Raw genomic sequence first — 19,385 nt, forward strand, 5'->3', positions numbered from 1 at the left:
GCGAACCACTGACCTCCATAGAGAGCAATACAGAGATAAAATTGGATTATCGTTCACAAATCAAGTTTTGAAAAATAGTGAAAGTAAAAATAAAAAAAAGGTTAAAAAAATGTATATATAAAAAACCCCCTAAAAATTCTAATCACCCTCCTCTCCCTAATAAGGCAAATAGCAGGCTATACCCCTCAGATTACCTCAGAGCAGCAATGGCTGCTTCCTCTCCATGTGCTGATAATCCCTATGAATCCATACTTTGTTTAGAATTTGTTTATGAGTCAGTTTCATGCAAAGGGAAGAGCTGCTGCTGTCTGCTCACCGAAGAGGAGGTCATGTGAGAGTGTATGACACAGAGGTGGATGTGTGAATGCAGATGTCTCCTGCACAGAATAGTGAGGTACAAGATCTCCCTGTTCCCCATCAGTCCCTCCATCCCAGTCAGTGATTCTACAGAACTTTTTCTGTCCGTCTCTGCACCTTATGCTGCTCCCTTCCTGCACCTTGTCATCCGCAGAATCAGCTCTGTGTAGATAAGCTATTAACCCTTAGTGCTTACGCAGAAGAGGCATAGACTTCATGTTCTAATGATATCTACCACTTGTTACATGTTACCTGCTCCTCCATGTGATGGAAGCTGCCAGGCGGGTGCTGGAGCATTTGCTAATTGTGTACTATTATCGCACATATATTTATATATAATTTTTTATGAATACAACATATTTATAATTTCACTTTAATTATAATTTTAATTATCTATTTATGGCATTTTGAATTTGCGTAATACAGTTGCTGTACTTTCTGTACTGTATCAAATATTTGCACATTGCATGAGTATACAGATTTATATTTACTTGTCTGCAATGATAAAATATGTACTCTATATCCTGTGATGAAATCTGTACTATATATTCTGTATTCCACATGCTATGATGGCACTGTACATTTATATTTAATAACTTATTATAATAATGTTTTTTTTGGTTGCATGCTCTAGATTTAAGCTCTTGGCATACACTCTTCACGTTCCACTGTGTGTAGGACATTACATTACAGCTATTAGGATGACTATACTGCTTGAAACTATGTCAGATTTAACATACAGTTCAAGACACTTCTGGTCTTGACTTTGCATCTTCCATTAAGGATGCTTAGATTTTTACACAATCATATATATATATATATATATATATATATATATATATATATATATATATATATATTATATACCTGGTTTAAAATAAATATTTTGTACACAATATTAAAAGCTCACCTATTCCTTTTTGAGGTAAGCAAGATCGATATTCATTCAAGTATTGCAAGTAAGGCTTCTGAAGATTGACTTCATAATATCTGATATTCCCCTCTCCCTACGGTAAAATAAGGTTGTTTAAATCATAATACATATGCTGTTATATAGTGTGAAGTAGACACATAAAGACTTACCTTGCCTACTAAATACAACATGTCTGAATCATTGTCGAAAAAAGGGAAGAGTAGACCTGAGGAACCATCCAAGTCCTCTTGATGTAAAGGCACTGATAGGTCATCCTGAAATATACATAGCAAAACACACAGAAAACATACATTTCAGTAGGAGTTAAGCGAACCATTAAAATTCCACGCTTTAGTTGACCTTGTGAAATTGAAAAGTGTTTACGTTTCCTAAAATTTAGTCATGCATTGAAGATTTGCATTACATCAAACTATAAAGCATGCTTTATTGATGTACCACCACTAGAGGTCTCAAGTTCAGCAACATGGTGAAAGAATAGGCACAGATATAAAGCAAAATTAATGTTTGAAACATATAATGCAGAGAACAGTAGAAATAATCTCCAATGATGAATACCATCTAAGGCTTCCCCTCATACAACACTTGGGAAATTCTATTTTTTTTCCAAAAGTGGGAGGGAAAAAAAACCTCATAAATGGAAAGATTTGTACATCTTCTATGGTAAGGATACATTTCTGATAATGGCTTAATACTGACCAGAACTCTTCTGTGTGAAACTGGCCTTCATTGCTTTCTAGTAAATGCAGAATTACATATATGTGAATAATGTCCAAGATGCAGCAGCACTCCAAGCGAAGACAAAGTTTTATTCTACAACAGCGATGGTTAGAGGAATCCTGCCATCAGGAATCTACCTATTAACGTAGACCTGATGGTCGGTTTCCACTAACATGCTAAGTCCTAAACTATCTTTCACTAATTCTATAACACTTTCTAACCTGATGTACACTTTATATAGGTTATATGCAAATGTTTGGCAGAGGATAATCTCTGCTATCACCCGTACCTGCACGTCCTTGGCACACTCCTTCATACGTTGAGCTTCTTCAAGTTCTGCACATGTACAGTAGATCATTGCTCAGTTCCCGCGGAAGCACACATGCATATTGTGGCTAACGCCAGTTACTGCGCATGCATAGAACTTGGAGAAGGAGTGCGCCAAGGAAGGACAAGGACATGCAAGTAGGAGGGATGGCAGGTTAGAAAGGTTTACAGAATTAGAGAAAGATAGTTTAGGACTTGGCATGTTCGTAGAAACCTACCATCAGATCTACATTAATAGGTAGATTCCTAGGGTAGGTTTCCTTTAAAGAAAAGTGCCGCCCTCTCAATGAAGGCATTTTCAAGTAACTATTGCTGTGGTAGAATAAAACTTTGTCTTCAATGGGTGCTGCTTCACCTTGGGCTTTTTGTTAATGTGTAAGGTCTGGCTCACCTTATGAAGCTGGTACCTGACTTGTTTATACATCTGCTGCAGCAAACCAACAACTAATTTGTGTAAGACTTAGATATATGTATCACTGTAAATGCTCTTTATACAGTATAAGCATATCTGGGGTCTGGAGACCTTGACATTTTATAAAGCGGAGGGGGGTTTTCAAATCAGGGTTATCTTGTATTGTTGTGTAAAATATGGTTATCTCGTTCCCACAGAGACTCAAAATTCTAGTGTTTCATGATACATAACACATACTTGATCCCAGAGGACAACTTGTCTGTTATTCCACCGAGATGTCCCAGTTGAAACCAGTTTCTTCATGTTTCCCAGAAACAAAACTTTGCTGGCTTTGTGAGTCTTACCATCAGATTCCTGTTAAAGTAACATACACATAATAGTAATGTTGCTGTATGTAGGCAAAATTGCAACTGAGGCAAAAAAAAAAACAAACAAAAATAAATAAGTTGATGATCACTAGGGTTCCAACATGAACACCTAAATGATTATGAAACTGAATAGCATAGAACAATGGTCGTGAATATGTCCTATATAAAAAAAGAATGCAGTGGCAACACTCAGTGATATATACTGTGGAAAAATCCCTATAATATAATATTTCCTTGTAATTATATGTGCGTCATAATCACCCTGATTTGGAATAAACTATGAAACAATACTTGGAGAATTCACCAAACATGATTATATATTGAATACCATGTATAGAGAGATATCATGATATTACATTGATGGAACCTATAAGAATTGGTCCTCTCCTATCCCCAAGGCTATAGAGTTCCAATACTCCATTCAGAGATTTCATAAGACTTCTATGCAAAAGTGTATTCAAATCAATAGAACTAAGCTTAGAATATTCAAAGCTTTCCAGTAAGTAGTGTCTGTGAACGGAGCCAAAGCAGTAAAGGGATTTGAAACTTTGGCAACAGGTTGTAGCTTAAGCATTTTATTTTTTTTTATCTTTAGTGATAAAGAGTTTTGGCATTTTTTGAATTACCAATTTGACTACATTTACCTTTCTGAAGTGGTTTGCCAGGTTATGGCTAACCTATTCATAAGGTCCAGTTCAGACCAAGGGGAGGGGGCGTAACATTACACATCATTTTAGTAGAGTGTAAAGGAAATAAAAACAGAAGATCATCTGTTCACCTTCTGTTCCCAATGGACTTGCCATTTCTGTATCTTCTGATAATCAGCTCATTCAAATAGATAATAAGTAATAACAACCATGGGAAATCACTTTAATGACATACAAATATACATAGATATAAAGCTCCCCTACAACGTTGCTAATAAATGGATAGTGGCCAATGACAGGCTTTTTTTTTTACCAGTGGACTGTGCATGTGGACAACTGTAAGGAGGAAAAATGTTAAGATCAAAGGACAGAATAACACTAACATTAAATAATCTAAATTAGAATGTGCAGACCTGTATTATGCATCCTTTAAGGGGATCAATGACTCGGACTTTTCTGTCTTTACACGATGTAGCCATAAGACTTCCATCTAGATTGAAGGACATAGAGAGAATGACGTCTTTATGACACTCTATTGTCCTTACAGGACTGTAAATTATGGGCTCCTCGTTGTCAATATTCCATATCATGATCTGCCAAACAAGCACAAGTGTATGGTTATACATTATAACATATTTTATTTTATATTTCCTAGCGTTTACTGTTAGTACTATAGAAACAGGGCTGGCCATGACTAGGCCTAAAGGCCCTACTTCACACTCCTCTATGATCTTGTGACGGGGTCAATTATTAACTATGGACATGTTATATACCAGTGATGGCAAACCTTTTAGATGCTGAGTGCCCAAACTACAACCAAAACCAACATATTTTTCGCAAAGTGCCAATGCGGCAATTTAAGCAGTAACTTATTACTCCCTGCTCTTTCACAGGTTTAAATTGTATAGGCACCTGAGGACACCAATACAGTAGAAAGAAGGAGAAGAAGTTTGGATTATCATTGTAGCTTCCTTTTAGGGTCCTGGGCTGCCTGGGGCTGCAAGAGGCCTTTAGTCCTGTCTGGCAAACTCTACCCTGGGGTGATGGCAAGAGTGCCCATATAGAGGGCTCTGAGTGCCACCTCTGGCACCCGTGCCATAGGTTCGCCACCACTGTTATATACCCATCAAGGAATGAGTTTCTCCAATAATGCTTAGAAGACTCCCTCCTAGCTAAAACATAGGATGTGAAGTGAAAGATGTTGCGTCTATGTGTAAGTAATGAATATGCGTGTAACAGATTTTATGGACACACAGAATATACTTCAAATATACTACAAATAATGAAACAAGATTCTGTGGATGATCAAATACTGATGTGTGATTTAGGGTTTTACGTTTTTCTTCTCTGTGCAAATTGATGAACCATTTCCAACACAATGAAATAACAAAATGATACATAAAAACCCTGTTGTGGTTGGCACCAGGCAGGGAAATGATGTGTAATTTCTGGGGTCCTTAGTATAGGTTATGTCTGGAAGGGGTCCCCTACTGATCCCTGCATAATGAGAGGGATCAGCTATACTGCTTGCCAGCCAACCAGGATGTAACAGTACCTTGGGTATTGGCATTCGGTTAATGATTTGCAACAATATAAATGGCTAATAGAAAATTGCCTGTTTTAAAGGAAACCTACCACTTGTAGTGGCAGGTTTCTGATGGAAATACCGGGCACCAGCTCAGGGCGAGCTGGTGCCGGAGCTTATTTTCATTAGTGTTTTAAACCGCGGTATCGCGGTTTAAAACACTTTTTAAACTTTATAGCCGGCGCAGGGAGGTACGCGCTCGGCGCTTACCATGCGCGCGGCTCTCATTCACTTCCTATGTAGCCGCGCGCACGGTAAGCGCTGAGCGCGTACCTGCCTGCGCCGGCTATAAAGTTTAAAAAGTGTTTTAAACCGCGATACCCGGTATTGCTGGTGCCCGGTATTTCCATCAGAAACCTGCCACTACAAGTGGTAGGTTTCCTTTAAGTGGGGAAATAGACATAATCTGTACAATGCAATAACCCTGTCACAGAGGTTAGTAGAGCTACACCATTAGAACACCCATGTGAAATGTGATGCTGGTCCAGTATGCAGATAAATACATTTATGGTACAGTTTGATGTGTCATATGACTAAGTACCTTGTAGTCATAGGCAGTGCTGAATATGATATTACTTGCTGTAGGGTGCCACTCTATAAGACCAACTCTTCTGGAATGACCAACAAGTTCTTTACGTGCATTAGTTATACTCTTGGTTACATACGGTTTTGGGATATCCCAAATTTTCACCTGTTTATGGGAAAAAAAATAAAGAGTATTATTCTATGTCTCTAGACGACTGCATTATTATGAAAAAGCACAAATAACTCGCCCACTGCCTAACTCGCCCACTGCCTTTTATGCTTTTAAGTTATCAAATCGATGATGTCATCAATCGATGATCCACTGGCTGTCAGCAACTCCTGGAGCTACACAAAGTATGTAACGACTCCTTTACGCTACTTTACGCCTAGGAAGCAGCGGCATAGAGCAGTGCATGCACAGATGAATGCGGAGACCTGCAGCTGGGTTTGCTTCATCTGCGCATGTCTGGCCACACGTTCCACAAGATGCTGACCACACAGGTGTGAGAATGCCAGATGCGGTCAGCGAGAGTTGCTGATAGTGGGCGGATCATCGATTGATTACGCCGATCAGGCATCAGGAATTCTCGCGTCTGCGCCCTCAGCATCTTGCTGAATGTTTGGCCGGATACGCGCAGATGAAGCAGACCCGGCTGAATGGTCTCCGCATTCATATGCGCATGCAGTACCCTACGCCGCTGCTTGCTAGGCATAGGGTAGTGTAAAAGAGTGGCTACATACTTTATGTAGCTCCCAGAGTTGCTGACAGTGGGCGGATCATTGATTGATGACGTCCGCTGGAGGCACAAGGGGCGTCAATATGCCAGAAGAGGGGCGTTCTTATCAATTCAAAAATGACACACAGAGGAGCGGTTTCACAAGGGTTAGCTGGATATTGTTTTTCTTCTATACAAAAACTGTTTGGCAATGTATATACAATGCTCTATGGGGGGGACTGGGGGTGCCAAAAATGGGTCTCCTGGTAACAGGTTCCCTTTAACCCCTTCCTGACGCATGCTGTACAGGTCAAGGACGCGGTTAGTATCTGAAACACGTTGGAATTTACCGATGTACCTGTACTTGGATGAGGATATACGCAGAACTCCCTGGAAGCATAAAAAAATGGGTTGTGTCCGGTCTCAAAAGAAACTGGGTCTGATGGCACCGGAACCATAGTCCTATGACCTCCTATTGAGAAGTTAAAACTCATCCAAGGTTCTAGAAGCTGATCCAGACAGAAGTCATTACATAACCCATAAAAGCAAATTGTGCCGCTTGGCCACGGTTCTTTTCCTTTTCCGAGAAGATCACAAAAAGATTATGGCTTTTGAGAGCTAGGATGACAGTAGGTGCAACTGAATGATGGGAACGGACATTAGTATATCACATGTTTAGTAAATTGGATGATTTCGTAACCTCTGGACACCGGTTTAAAATAAATGTATTCTGTTTCTGAATTTTCTTGTTAAATATGAAATAAGTCAATTCATTTAAAAGAGTCATCAGCTGTTTTCATGGTAACCTAAAGTTTAGTAAACTATATTTAGAATGTATAATAATATATGTGTGATACTTGTATGACTGAAACTTGTAAACAAAAGAATCTTATTACTTAATAAAATTGCTATAGCTAGTAAAGCAGATCTGCTCAACTTACAGAAGCATCTTCAGAACAGGAAGCAATGACATAGTCATCAAAGGGATTCCACTTGATGTCCAACACATTTCCTCTGTGACCACAAATTTTAGGATAATGAGGGTCAAGCTTTCCAGACTTTAAAGAAAAACACAAAACTTTAACAGAAAGTATAAGATGTATTTTTAAAATGAAATCCAAGTATCTCAATAAGATAAGAAATTCCTAACGCAATTTATTATTTCAGGTTCAACTGAAAACTGTACACAGATAGGGAGAGCGGTCTGGTTTTATTTATAAGCCCTTTTATTATTTTTAATGGCTGAATACCTTAACCAGTGATGGCGAACCTTTTGGAGATAGAGCGCCCAATGTACAACCAAAAGCCACTGATATGTTGCAAAGTGCCAACATGACAATGTAAGCAGTAACTGGTTGATCCCTGCTGTATCACAGGTTTAAATCGTATTGGTGTCCTGAGTTCACCAATATAATAGAAAGATGTTGGAGAAGAGGAACAATCAGGGTTCCCAGAGCAGACGCTCCAACAATAATGTCTGTCCACACTTTCTTGTTCCTCCTGTGTCCATGGCAAACTAGGATGTTGCTTTAAATTGGCACTGAGCATTGCACATCCTGAGTCCTGTCTGGCAAACTCTATGTTGGGGTTAAGGCCTGGGTGCTCACAGAAAGGGCTCCGAGTGCCACCTCTGGCAGCCGTGCCATAGGTTCGCCACCACTGCCTTAGACTGTGAGATGCCATCTTTTAGGGCTTTACCTCTTAATTTAGTATGTTTGTATTTCTTGTCTATGGTATGTGATGATTGGAAATTATCCTGTATATGTATTTTGTATAGAAAAAAAATTATGAGGTCAATGGCAATCATATGCATAATAATCTGTGAGGATTCCACTGAAATAATTTGGCTTGCCAGTTGAAATCCATGTCTGACAGCTAGAAAGAGAACATGCTTCGATGTTTAAAAATGCTGTGTGAATGTACCCTAAAACTCTAAGGGTACTTCATACCTGTTGTATGGGTATAACAATGAAGGCTCCTCCACCGGCACATTCTGTCACTACAGCAATAAAGCTCGGGTTTACGGCACAGAAATGGTTGTCATGTACGCTTCTTGTAATAGGTACATTGTCGTAGCAATTCTCTTTGTTTGCAGGCTTGCCAAAGACATGGCGGTACTTAGAGCTTCGATACTGAGGCTGCCATGACATCTGTAGGGAAAATGAAAATTGTAACTAGTAAAACTTGTCAAATTTGTATACATGCAAAAATTATATTATGGAATATAAGATGTGTCTGAGTTTCTGAGGCGATCATTGGCTTGGTTAACCAGAATAATGATAAAAATCTTATAAATATTGTTGGGGATCTAACCCCTTTCTTTTTTTTTTTTTTACACCAAAAAACTAGGACAAAATTCTGTCGGGTTGGCATTATTTTTGGCAAACAGACTTTTTGCATGAAGCCACACTCTCACTTTTCATAAGTCAAGGACCTTTTGTTTTTTAGCGTAATTTACAACAGAATTCTGTTGTCAACAGATTAATTAATCTGACCATTGACTTAGCAGCAAAGGAATATGTAGACAATCAATTTATTTGTTCTATAAATTTAATGGACAACACAAGGTCACTGCTTTCAGCTCAATGAAGTGCAAAGCTTGGGAGTAGCAATGGAAAGTGTGGTGAATTTACAAAACAACAAACAACTTTTTGTAAATTAAAATAAATATAATGTACAATACTTATCCAGGAATTTTGAAGCAGGAGAAATAACTTATGAGATATCAGTTCTCTATCATTGAAAAAGTGGAGTTTGCCTCTACCTTGGTTTGTAGGTATAAAATAGTTAAGTTTTATGGCCACTTTGGGTTACTTTCAGCCCTAGGTTACTATAGAACAGCAGCATGTGACTGTAATTCAGGTCTTATGAATATCAGCCTTTGTTTTCTCTGTGTATATAATGGATGCCTCTAATGGGAGTAGCTGACAGGGCAAAGTTTTTCTTCTGTATTTAGGAAGAAAATCTTCCCTGTGGCTTCAATGAGAAATAAAGTACTTAACAGTTCTTAAAATGTTGTTCTTCTAGGTCAGGTTGGCCAACTAGCATAAGGCCTTTATAATAATAAGGAAAAAAACGTCCTATGGCTTGTGGAAATGTACAATGAAAATAACTGCTTGGCTGTAGAAGCAGAAATTGGTCCGGTCATGAAGGGGTTACAGGTGTGGTCACTTTTAGGTCATTTTGTTAGAAACTTTCCCAAAAAATAAGATAATCACAGTGAGTCACTGCTGTTATCTATAGACAAGTATTTGATCTCCCCACAGCAGCATTACAAGCAGCAGGCTGGGTTCACAACTTGTTTTTTGGATACATTCAGCATGTACACAGCAATCTCCCAACATATGTGCCCATACACTTCTCAGCAATGTTTTAACACCTTATGACTCTAAAATAGAGTTTGAATTCAAGGTACTTTTTTATCACATCAGATTAAAAAAAATAATCTACCATTATTTCAGCTGTCTTCATAAATGTGATGTTTTATTCCTAAACTGGTGCCTTGTACTTCAAACTTTACTATAGTATCTGGAAATTTATGAGAAGTTTTTTTAGCCCTTACTCTATAATGATATAAATCAAACAATGTACTGTATGCTGTACTTTTTTTACACGCTTTCATTGAAAATACACTTTACCCATCACATGTTCTTAAATTCATCATTTTCTTGAGTTCATCTATTGTCGCACCCCTATTCATTCTAGAATATTCTAATTATGCAGAAGCTCAGCTGTAAAATTCCACATACCAGGCAGTGATCCTGTCTCTTGTGGGCAGGGCAGTGTAATAATGCCATCATTCTACATTCCTCTATCATTTTACATAAACATGACCTCCAAGCTAGAAACGTCCATTCTGTTTCTTAGAGGTTTTCATTAAATGCATTACATATATATCTGCGTATGATATACATATTCTAAATACACAATAAAGGGGGTTTGGCCCTTAATGTCTCTTATCAATGTCAAGTTTCAAATGGAGAATTTTCCCTTTGTCACTATACATTATTGTTTTTATATAATTAAATATTAATGATTAGTTTCACAACATTTTGGGTACAGCCAGAAATTGCAGAAGCCTTGATTGGCCGATACCCATTCACAAGTCTTATAGTAGCCCGAGACTAGTGCTGGACACTTGATGGTGGGGATTTTTGTCCTCCATCAAACCAGTATACTGTACATCAACATGCCGTACAATAAAAGACCATTCTTTTCCTTCATACAGTCCCATAGTACCACTGCGTTATACACTCACATGCCACTTTATTAGGTACACCATGCTAGTAACGGATTGGACCCCCTTTTGCATTCAGAACTGCCTCAATTCTTCGTGGTATAGATTCAACAAGGTGCTGGGAGCATTCCTCAGAGATTTTGGTCCATATTGACATGATGGCATCACACAGTTGCCGCAGATTTGTCGGCTGCACATCCATGATGCGAATCTCCCGTTCCACCACATCCCAAAGATGCTCTATTGGATTGAGATCTGGTGACAGTGGAGGCCATTTGAGTACAGTGAACTCATTGTCATGTTCAAGAAACCAGTCTGAGATGATTCCAGCTTTATGACATGGCTCATTATCCTGCTGAAAGTAGCCATCAGATGTTGGGTACATTGTGGTCATAAAGGGATGGACATGGTCAGCAACAATACTCAGGTAGGCTGTGAAGTTGCAACGATGCTCAATTGGTACCAAGGGGCCCAAAGAGTGCCAAGAAAATATTCCCCACACCATGACACCACCACCACCAGCCTGAACCGTTGATACAAAGCAGGATGGATCCATGCTTTCATGTTGTTGACGCCAAATTCTGACCCTACCATCCGAATGTCGCAGCAGAAATCGAGACTCATCAGACTAGGCAAAGTTTTTCCAATCATCTACTGTCCAATTTCGATGAGCTTGTGCAAATTGTAGCCTTAGTTTCCTGTTCTTAGCTGAAAGGAGTGGCACCGGGTGTGGTCTTCTGCTGCTGTAGCCCATCTGCCTCAAAGTTCGACGTACTGTGTGTTCAGAGATGCTCTTCTGCCTACCTTGGTTGTAACGGGTGGCGATTTGAGTCACTGTTGCCTTTCTATCAGCTCGAACCAGTCTGCCCATTCTCCTCTGACCTCTGGCATCAACAAGGCATTTCCGCCCACAGAACTTCCGCTCACTGGATGTTTTTTCTTTTTCGGACCATTCGCTGTAAACCCTAGAGATGGTTGTGCGTGAAAATCCCAGTAGATCAGCAGTTTCTGAAATACTCAGACCAGCCCTTCTGGCACCAACAACCATGCCACGTTCAAAGGCACTCAAATCACCTTTCTTCCCCATACTGATGCTCGGTTTGAACTGCAGGAGATTGTCTTGACCATGTCTACTTGCCTAAATACACTGAGTTGCCGCCATGTGATTGGCTGATTAGAAATTAAGTGTTAACGAGCAGTTGGACAGGTGTACCTAATAAAGTGGCCAGTGAGTGTATTTTACCTGGGGAGTCAGTATTCTCACCTGACTAGAGGGCTAGCACATACAGTAAAGGTGGTCATGACGTCGATGGGTAGGGGGTTGGAGGGAGGATATGACTGCAAGCAGTTGTTTAAGCTTTTGGGTAGGTTAAATTCAAGTTTGGATATGTTGTATATACAGATGCAATACTGGACAACTGTATAGACAGACAACTATCTCGATGTGACACAGACCTCCATCCCATCATATCCGTAGTAGGGCTTGTTATCGCAGCAGAGCGAAAATACCTAGGAGCGGTGAGCTTGTAAAGTAAACAGACCTGTTACCGCGTGACCTTCGGTCATTGACTTTAGCACTGTTTTTATCAGCCACTTTTAGCTCTACATATATGATCCCCTCACTTCTTCAATTACTGTTTATTCCTCCCATCGCTATATATTCTATAGGTTCTGTTACACATTGTCTTTCAATGTGTGACAAAAGGCTTCTCACAGTACAGGTGCAGTGAATAGCATTAGTTGGCTTTACACTCAATGGTGAAATTGCACTCTCATCTCATAGCCAAGTGCTACAATGTTTATTTGTATTCACCTTTAGTTTATGTTCTTGTAACCAGGCATCCGAGCCAAAAGTCTCTCACTCAGTTAAACCAGTTCCCTACACTCTACTTACAAGATGCAAAGACATTGAAACAGTTCTGTCTAAAGTTGGGAATCTGTTCCTTTTGGAATAGCTATACGGATTTGTCTTCATGTCATTAGGCTTCTTGAAAATCATACTTGAATTCAAAGGGCAACATTTTCCTTTCCTGAAAAACATATTGGAAAACACATGGCTGCAAATCTCCACACACCTGTACAGCGGCCTTAATTGGTAAAGTCTCCATAAGGAGAGCTCTTACTTCCTGACCCTAGTCAATAGCCTCTCAATAGCCTATTCCTTTTGGAATATATATGCTGGTTTGGTTTTAATCCTGCTTCATGTTATTAGGCTTTTTGAAAGTCACCATTGATGTTACAAGGTAGCCAAAAGAGGCAAAGTTTTCCTTATTTCATCCTGGAAAACGTATTGGCTTATTTCCCAGGTTCTTATGGTTATTACTGAACACTGTTGACAGCAACCTGTTCCCACGATCATGTACAAAAATACAATTAAAAACTTTTTCTACAATCTTTTTAAATATCTTAAATAGGTTTCTCCAGGCTAAAAATATTAATGACCTAAACTAAGGATAGATAATCAATACCAGATAACTGGTATCAAATACCCAACACCCCTCAGCTTTTCTGCTTGAAAGCTTATTATTTGACTCTTCCATCTGATATTGAAGACTTATAATATTGGTATGTTATCAATATTTTATCCAGAAAAATCCCTTGAAAAATGAATGACAACTTCCATGAGTGATCTATTCCACCGCCTAGCTGATCTTAAAGTAACAAATCTTCACATATATTAAATAAAAATCTCCTCTAGACACAGGAGAACCAAACAGGATGTTCTAAACAGATGTACATACTGTATCATATACAATTATGAGTTTATAATGACTGACAAATACCTCAAATTACAGACTTCCTCTAGTTAAATCATTTATTTTAAATAAAGCTTCAAAAACTAAAACCATTGTAAATTATTCGAGGACAAAATAGTGAATGTGTCAAACTTCTTTCACATTCCAAGCCTCAGGAAAGTTTCTGTTTAGAGGGATCAACTAACAGAACGCCCTTGAGTAATAGTGCATTTGTGGGATATATAGAAGAGAAACTTTTTAGACAGATGGCTTTATTTCAAAATGGGCAGTGGATCAATCCTTCAGGGGGAACAGTCATCTAAACACAGGCAGACTTGTCTCTGATAAACAGGTCCCAGCAAAATCACTGCATCATTCCTGAGATATCTTCACTGTTTCTACAAGCACAGCTGGGACAAAGGGCTTCAGAACTGCAGTTCAGTAAAGATAAGGGCACAATGTCAAGGACTAGTTTATAAGTGTTCATAAAATATTAAAAGGTTAGTTACATTAGAAGCAGGTTTCCTCCAAAGATATTGTCATTCTGATATTTGTAAGAACAAATGGCCATTTTAAATGAACATTGGGGGAGATTTATTAATCGGTTTACAACAGAATTCTGTCATAATTTGCAAACTGTCTGTGTCACATTTATGAAGGGTCTTAGACAGTTTTCAGGCACGTCTACGACTAGTACAACATAAAGGATGTGGCTTTGTGCCAAAAAGTCGATGTACCAAAAATAATACTAACACAGAAAAATGATGTCCTAGTTTTCTGGTGTAAAATAAGTCACATAATAAGAGGTGTCTTACATTAGACAGATTTATCATCCAGTATCACACTCCTGTATGAATCTTGTGCAGCATAAGACTGTTTAACTCTGCACTGTCTTACATTACAACATTTTTCTTAAATCTGCCCCATTATTTTTACCATAGAAGCATTTGATTTTGTGTTTCACCAGATAACTGGTTATTACGATACTAATAAGAATCTAGGGCATTCATACAGCAAATAATCACATTCAGTTTATCCATAGAGTTCTTGCGTTTCATAACTTGCAAATGTCAACAAAGTGACAGAGGCATATTTACTACCAAAAATATGCTCAAATATGAACAATTTGAGGAAAAAAATGGCCTAAATTTTGTGAACTGCATATGTGTTTTGAGATGCTTTACGTTGTCTTAAAAAAAAAAAAAATGTGGAGTTTAGCAGAAGACTTGTTGGAACAATCGAAGCTAAAATTATTAGTAAATCTGACTGTCATTTCTGACAGTTCTAGCACTGTGGGGAGCAGGATATTAAGTAATTAACCAATATACATTTATTTTACAGTTCTGCTCCGCTTCCATGTCTTCCTTCATCAGCCAAATATGCAAATGCATTTTCCAGGATGTGAAACATTGCCTCTTTTTGCTTGTAGAGCAGCCCCCTTAACATAAAGCATACTTTTCAAGAAGCCTAATGACATGAAGTGGGATTAAAGCCAAACCAGTATATCTATTCCAGAAGGAACACATTCCCAACTGTAAACAGCCCTGTTTCCACCTGGTTGCATCTGTTCAGTACAGTGCAGGGACCATGTTTGGCTGAATAAGAGGCTATTGACTAGGGTCAGGAAGTAAGAGTTCTCCTAATGGAGAAAATTGCCAATTAAGGCCACCTTGTAGATGTGAGGTCATTTATAGCCAGTGATGCTCCACTAGGAAATTCTGGGAAATATACAAATACATTTTCCAGGATGGGAAAAAGGAAAACAATGCATCTTTTTCCTACCTGAAAGGCAGCCCCCTTAAAATCAAGTATGACTTTGAAGAAGCCTATTAACATGATGTGGAGTTAAATGCACCAAAAAAGGAATACAATGTACTGAGCATACTGCAATAACCTTTATTATACACATATAAAAATGTAAAACTTATGTCCCCTATAGACAAGCATGGGAACGAGTGGTAGACAATACAGGAATTCTGGGGGAGTCCCCCAGAAGAAGCCGAATTGGTGAAACACGTGTCGGGGTCTCTGCTCCTACCTGTGGTTTGTACCTACTACCCTCCCTTGCTTTTCCTGGGCATTGTTTACTTTACCACTACCCAGGCCCTATATACTGTATTGTCTTATGTGGATGTACTGGTATTGATTTAACCCCTTCCCGCCGCGGCCCTTTTTCAATTTTGCGTTTTCAATTTTCACTCCCCACATTCAAAAATCTGTAACTTTTTTATTTTTCCATGTACAGAGCTGTGTGATGGCTTATTTTCTGCGTAACAAATTACACTTCAAAATGGTGGTATTTAATATTCCATGCCGTGTACTGGGAAGCGGAAAAAAATTCCAAATGCAGTGAAATTGGCAAAAAAACGCATTTGTGCTGTATTCTTGTGGGCTTGGATTTTACGGATTTCACTGTGCACCCCAAATGACATGTCTAATTTATTCTTTGGGTCGGTACGATTACGGGGATACCAAATTTATATAGGTTTTATAATGTTTTCATACATTTAAAAAAATTAAAACCTCCTGTACAAAATTTTTTGGGGGGATTTTGCCATCTTCTGGCGCTAATAACTTTTTATACTTTGGTGTACGGAGCTGAGGGTGGTGTCTTTTTTTGCGAATTTTGATGACGTTTACAATGTTATCATTTTTAGGACCGTACGACCTTTTGATCGCTTTTTATAGAATTTTTAATTTTTTTTAAATGGCAAAAAAGTGCCATTTTCGACTTTGGGCGCGATTTTCCGTTACAGGGTTAAACGCAGTGAAAAACCGTTATCATATTTTGATAGATCGGGCATTTTCATACGCGGCGATACCTAGTGTGTTTATGATTTTTACTGTTTATTTATATTTATATCAATTCTAGGGAAAGGGGGGTGATTTTAATTTTTAGGGTTTTTTTATTATAATTTTTTTATTTTAACTTTTTTTAATTTTTACTATTTTTCAGACTCCCTAGGGTACTTTAACCCTAGGGTGTCTGTACGATCCTATCATATACTGCCATACTACAGTATGGCAGTATATGGGTATTTTACTACTCATACATTACAATGTGCTGACAGCACATTGTAATGAATGGGTTAACCCGAAGTAGCTTCGGGTCTTCGTGAGACCCGAAGCTACCATGGCGATGGATCGCCGCTCCCCGATGACGTCACGGGGAGTGACGATCCACGGAAAGATGGCGGCGCCCGCGCACCGCCGTCTTTTTGAAGCCGCCAGCACCTTTGCCGGCGGCGATCAGTGGTAAAACACCTGCGATCGGTGCCGGCACCGATCGCGGGTGTTACCGGTAAGCCTTTGCTGCAATATGCAGCAAAGACTTACCGGATATGGAGAGGGCTCGGCCCGCGAGCCCTCTCCATGTACCAGGACCCGACATGTGACGTACTATTACGTCACATGTCGGTAAGGGGTTAATGTCTGCATGTACATAGGGATTTATCAGCATCTTTGATTAAGGTAGAGAGCTTTGCTTTAGTCTGTTTGTTGTTCCTGTATTGTCTACCACTCGTTCCCATGCATGTCTATAGGGGACATAAGTTTTAAATTTTTATATGTGTATAATAAAGGTTATTTCAGTATATTGAGTACATTGTATTCCTTTTTTGGTGCATGCTTTTTGCATGTGGGGGTGAAGTGGGTGTGTCCGATTTTCACTCACCCTACTGCCTTTTGGTGTAGTATGATGTGGAATTAAAGCCAAACTAGTATATCTATTCCAGAAAGAACAGATTCCCAACTGTAGACAGAACTGTTTTTACATCGTTGCATCTCTTCAGTACAGTCGAGCATCAATGGCTATTAATGCCATTGCTATAAGGCGGCCTTCATTAATAATTCCTTTATTTATTAGCACTCACAGATTACGCAGCGCTGCACAGAGCTTGTCAAATCAGTCCCTGTCCCCATGGGGCTCACAATCGAATGAACTTATCAGTATGTTTTATGAAGGGAAACTGAAGGACGCGGAGGAAGCCCATGCAAACATGGAGAGAACATGCAAACTCTTTGCTGACGTTGACCTGGATGGGACTTGAACCCAGGACCCCAGTGCTGCAAGGCTATAGTGCCAACCACTGAGCCACAGTGCGGCCCAGCAAAGTCTCCATAAGGAGAACCCTATAATTCCTGACCATAAATCAGCCAGACATTCCTGACCATAAAAATGGCTACTGTTCATGGTTTTTGGGATTTTCGCAGCTTTGACAGGTATTTAACAGGGGTTTGCTCTGGGATTTTGGCACACGTGGCCCTTTTGTGGTGCAGCTGTGCTGGCTTCCATGCCACAGAAATCGGGGGCGTACCGTCAGACGATCCGACTGATTCGGACCGATCGCGGGATTTAAGATTCCAATTGTGTTGCAAAACAATGCACGTACATACACCAGGAAGAAGAAGGTGAACTCCAGCAGATCTGAGTAGGGAGCCAGGCCAGCATATGCAGGAGATCGGGCGCATGATCTTTGTGAATCAGGGCAGAGTGCAGGATCGTCAGGCAATGCTCTTTTGTGAACTCCGCAGGACCAGCTTAGTAAATGTGCCCCAATCTGTCCTGTTAAATTAGCCATCCGAACTAATGATACCTGCTTATAGATCACGTCCTGACTAATCCAGGAAAGCTTCTTATATTGTTGTCCATTCATTATACCCTTGAAAATCGGCTTTTAATCAATATAACCTACCGCACTTCAGATATGTCAATTGCATAATCAGGACTCCCTTCTGATGCCGAGGAAAAGGGTGTTCTACTGCTAGGGCTCTCCTTTTCACCTGTGTGCCTACGGTGAGAATAAGCAGCCTTTGCAGGTTCCCCAGTTCTACTAGACTCCTGATAAACCCTCTAATGGTCTATCTGGATACTTCTAATGGCTTTCAGTTCTCTCCTATTACGAAATTGCCGCCTTCCTTGTTCGGTAAAATACCACATCTGCCTGGCTGATAAATTAAGAGTGGACTGCACGGAATCAGGAATTGCAAAGAACAAGGCAAGGTCATTGGCTCTCTGACAGGAAGAGTGGCTGGAGTGTGCATTAGTGTGAGCCAATGGAGCCCAGAGAGCCTGGTGATGCCCCACAGAGCTCCTCAGGCTCACTGGCAGGCCATTTTACAGATCCAGTGATTTTACAATATACTGCAATGCTACAGTATTTTAAAAAAGTGATACCCCCCTTAAATTACCATAGAAATACAGTATTAAAAAAAAAAAAGGCATTAGTTATCACTGCATCCCATAAAGTCTGCTCTTTCAAGTTATAGAAATGGTTATTCCTGGTGGTAAAAGAACAGAAAATTGTGTCCAAATGACTCAATCCTCAATCAGCATTTTTTTGCCATTTCACAACACACACAAATTTTGATTAAAAAAAAGTCAAACATTTCCCAAAATGAAATGGTCATCTTGTCCTGCAAAACATTACACCTTAAGAATATGGCAAAAAAAATTACTTTCTATTAAAATCTTTTAAAGCTTAATAAAACCTACATTAATCTTTGGGTCGGTATGATAACAAAATTTAAGGGAAGGTGTCATTTGGAGCACACACGAAAATAGTGCAATTGCGGTTTTTCCTAAATTTCATCAGATTTTGATTTTTTGCCAGCTTCCCAGCACACAGCATGGAATAGAAAAATATACTGCCACTAGGAAAAACAATTTGTTACACAGTAAACAAGCCTTCCTATAGCTCTCTATATTGGGAAAATAAAGTTAGGGATTTTTGAAGGTAAAAAGTCAGTTAGTGGCAAGTGGTTAAAATACAGTGACATGTGCAAGTTATGGCCAGTAGCAAGAATAGTACCACTAGTAATGTGGA

At 39.3% G+C, this 19,385-nt stretch overlaps 1 protein-coding gene across 2 annotated transcripts in view; it reads right to left on the reverse strand.

Annotated features, from left to right (window-relative positions):
- CORO2A (coronin 2A) overlaps positions 1-19,385 on the reverse strand; it is a 72,875-nt gene that overhangs the window by 16,037 nt on the left and 37,453 nt on the right. For both annotated transcript variants that reach the window (XM_072154707.1, XM_072154697.1), the window contains exons 2-8: positions 8,538-8,738; positions 7,530-7,646; positions 5,889-6,038; positions 4,176-4,355; positions 2,985-3,101; positions 1,441-1,545; positions 1,268-1,364 (exon numbers count right to left, since the gene is read on the reverse strand). In XM_072154707.1, coding sequence (XP_072010808.1) covers positions 1,268-1,364; positions 1,441-1,545; positions 2,985-3,101; positions 4,176-4,355; positions 5,889-6,038; positions 7,530-7,646; positions 8,538-8,738 — 967 coding nt within the window. The remainder of the gene's footprint in view (positions 1-1,267; positions 1,365-1,440; positions 1,546-2,984; positions 3,102-4,175; positions 4,356-5,888; positions 6,039-7,529; positions 7,647-8,537; positions 8,739-19,385) is intronic.

This window comes from Engystomops pustulosus, chromosome 1 (genome assembly GCF_040894005.1).
Source record: "Engystomops pustulosus chromosome 1, aEngPut4.maternal, whole genome shotgun sequence".
Lineage (NCBI taxonomy): Eukaryota > Metazoa > Chordata > Amphibia > Anura > Leptodactylidae > Engystomops > Engystomops pustulosus.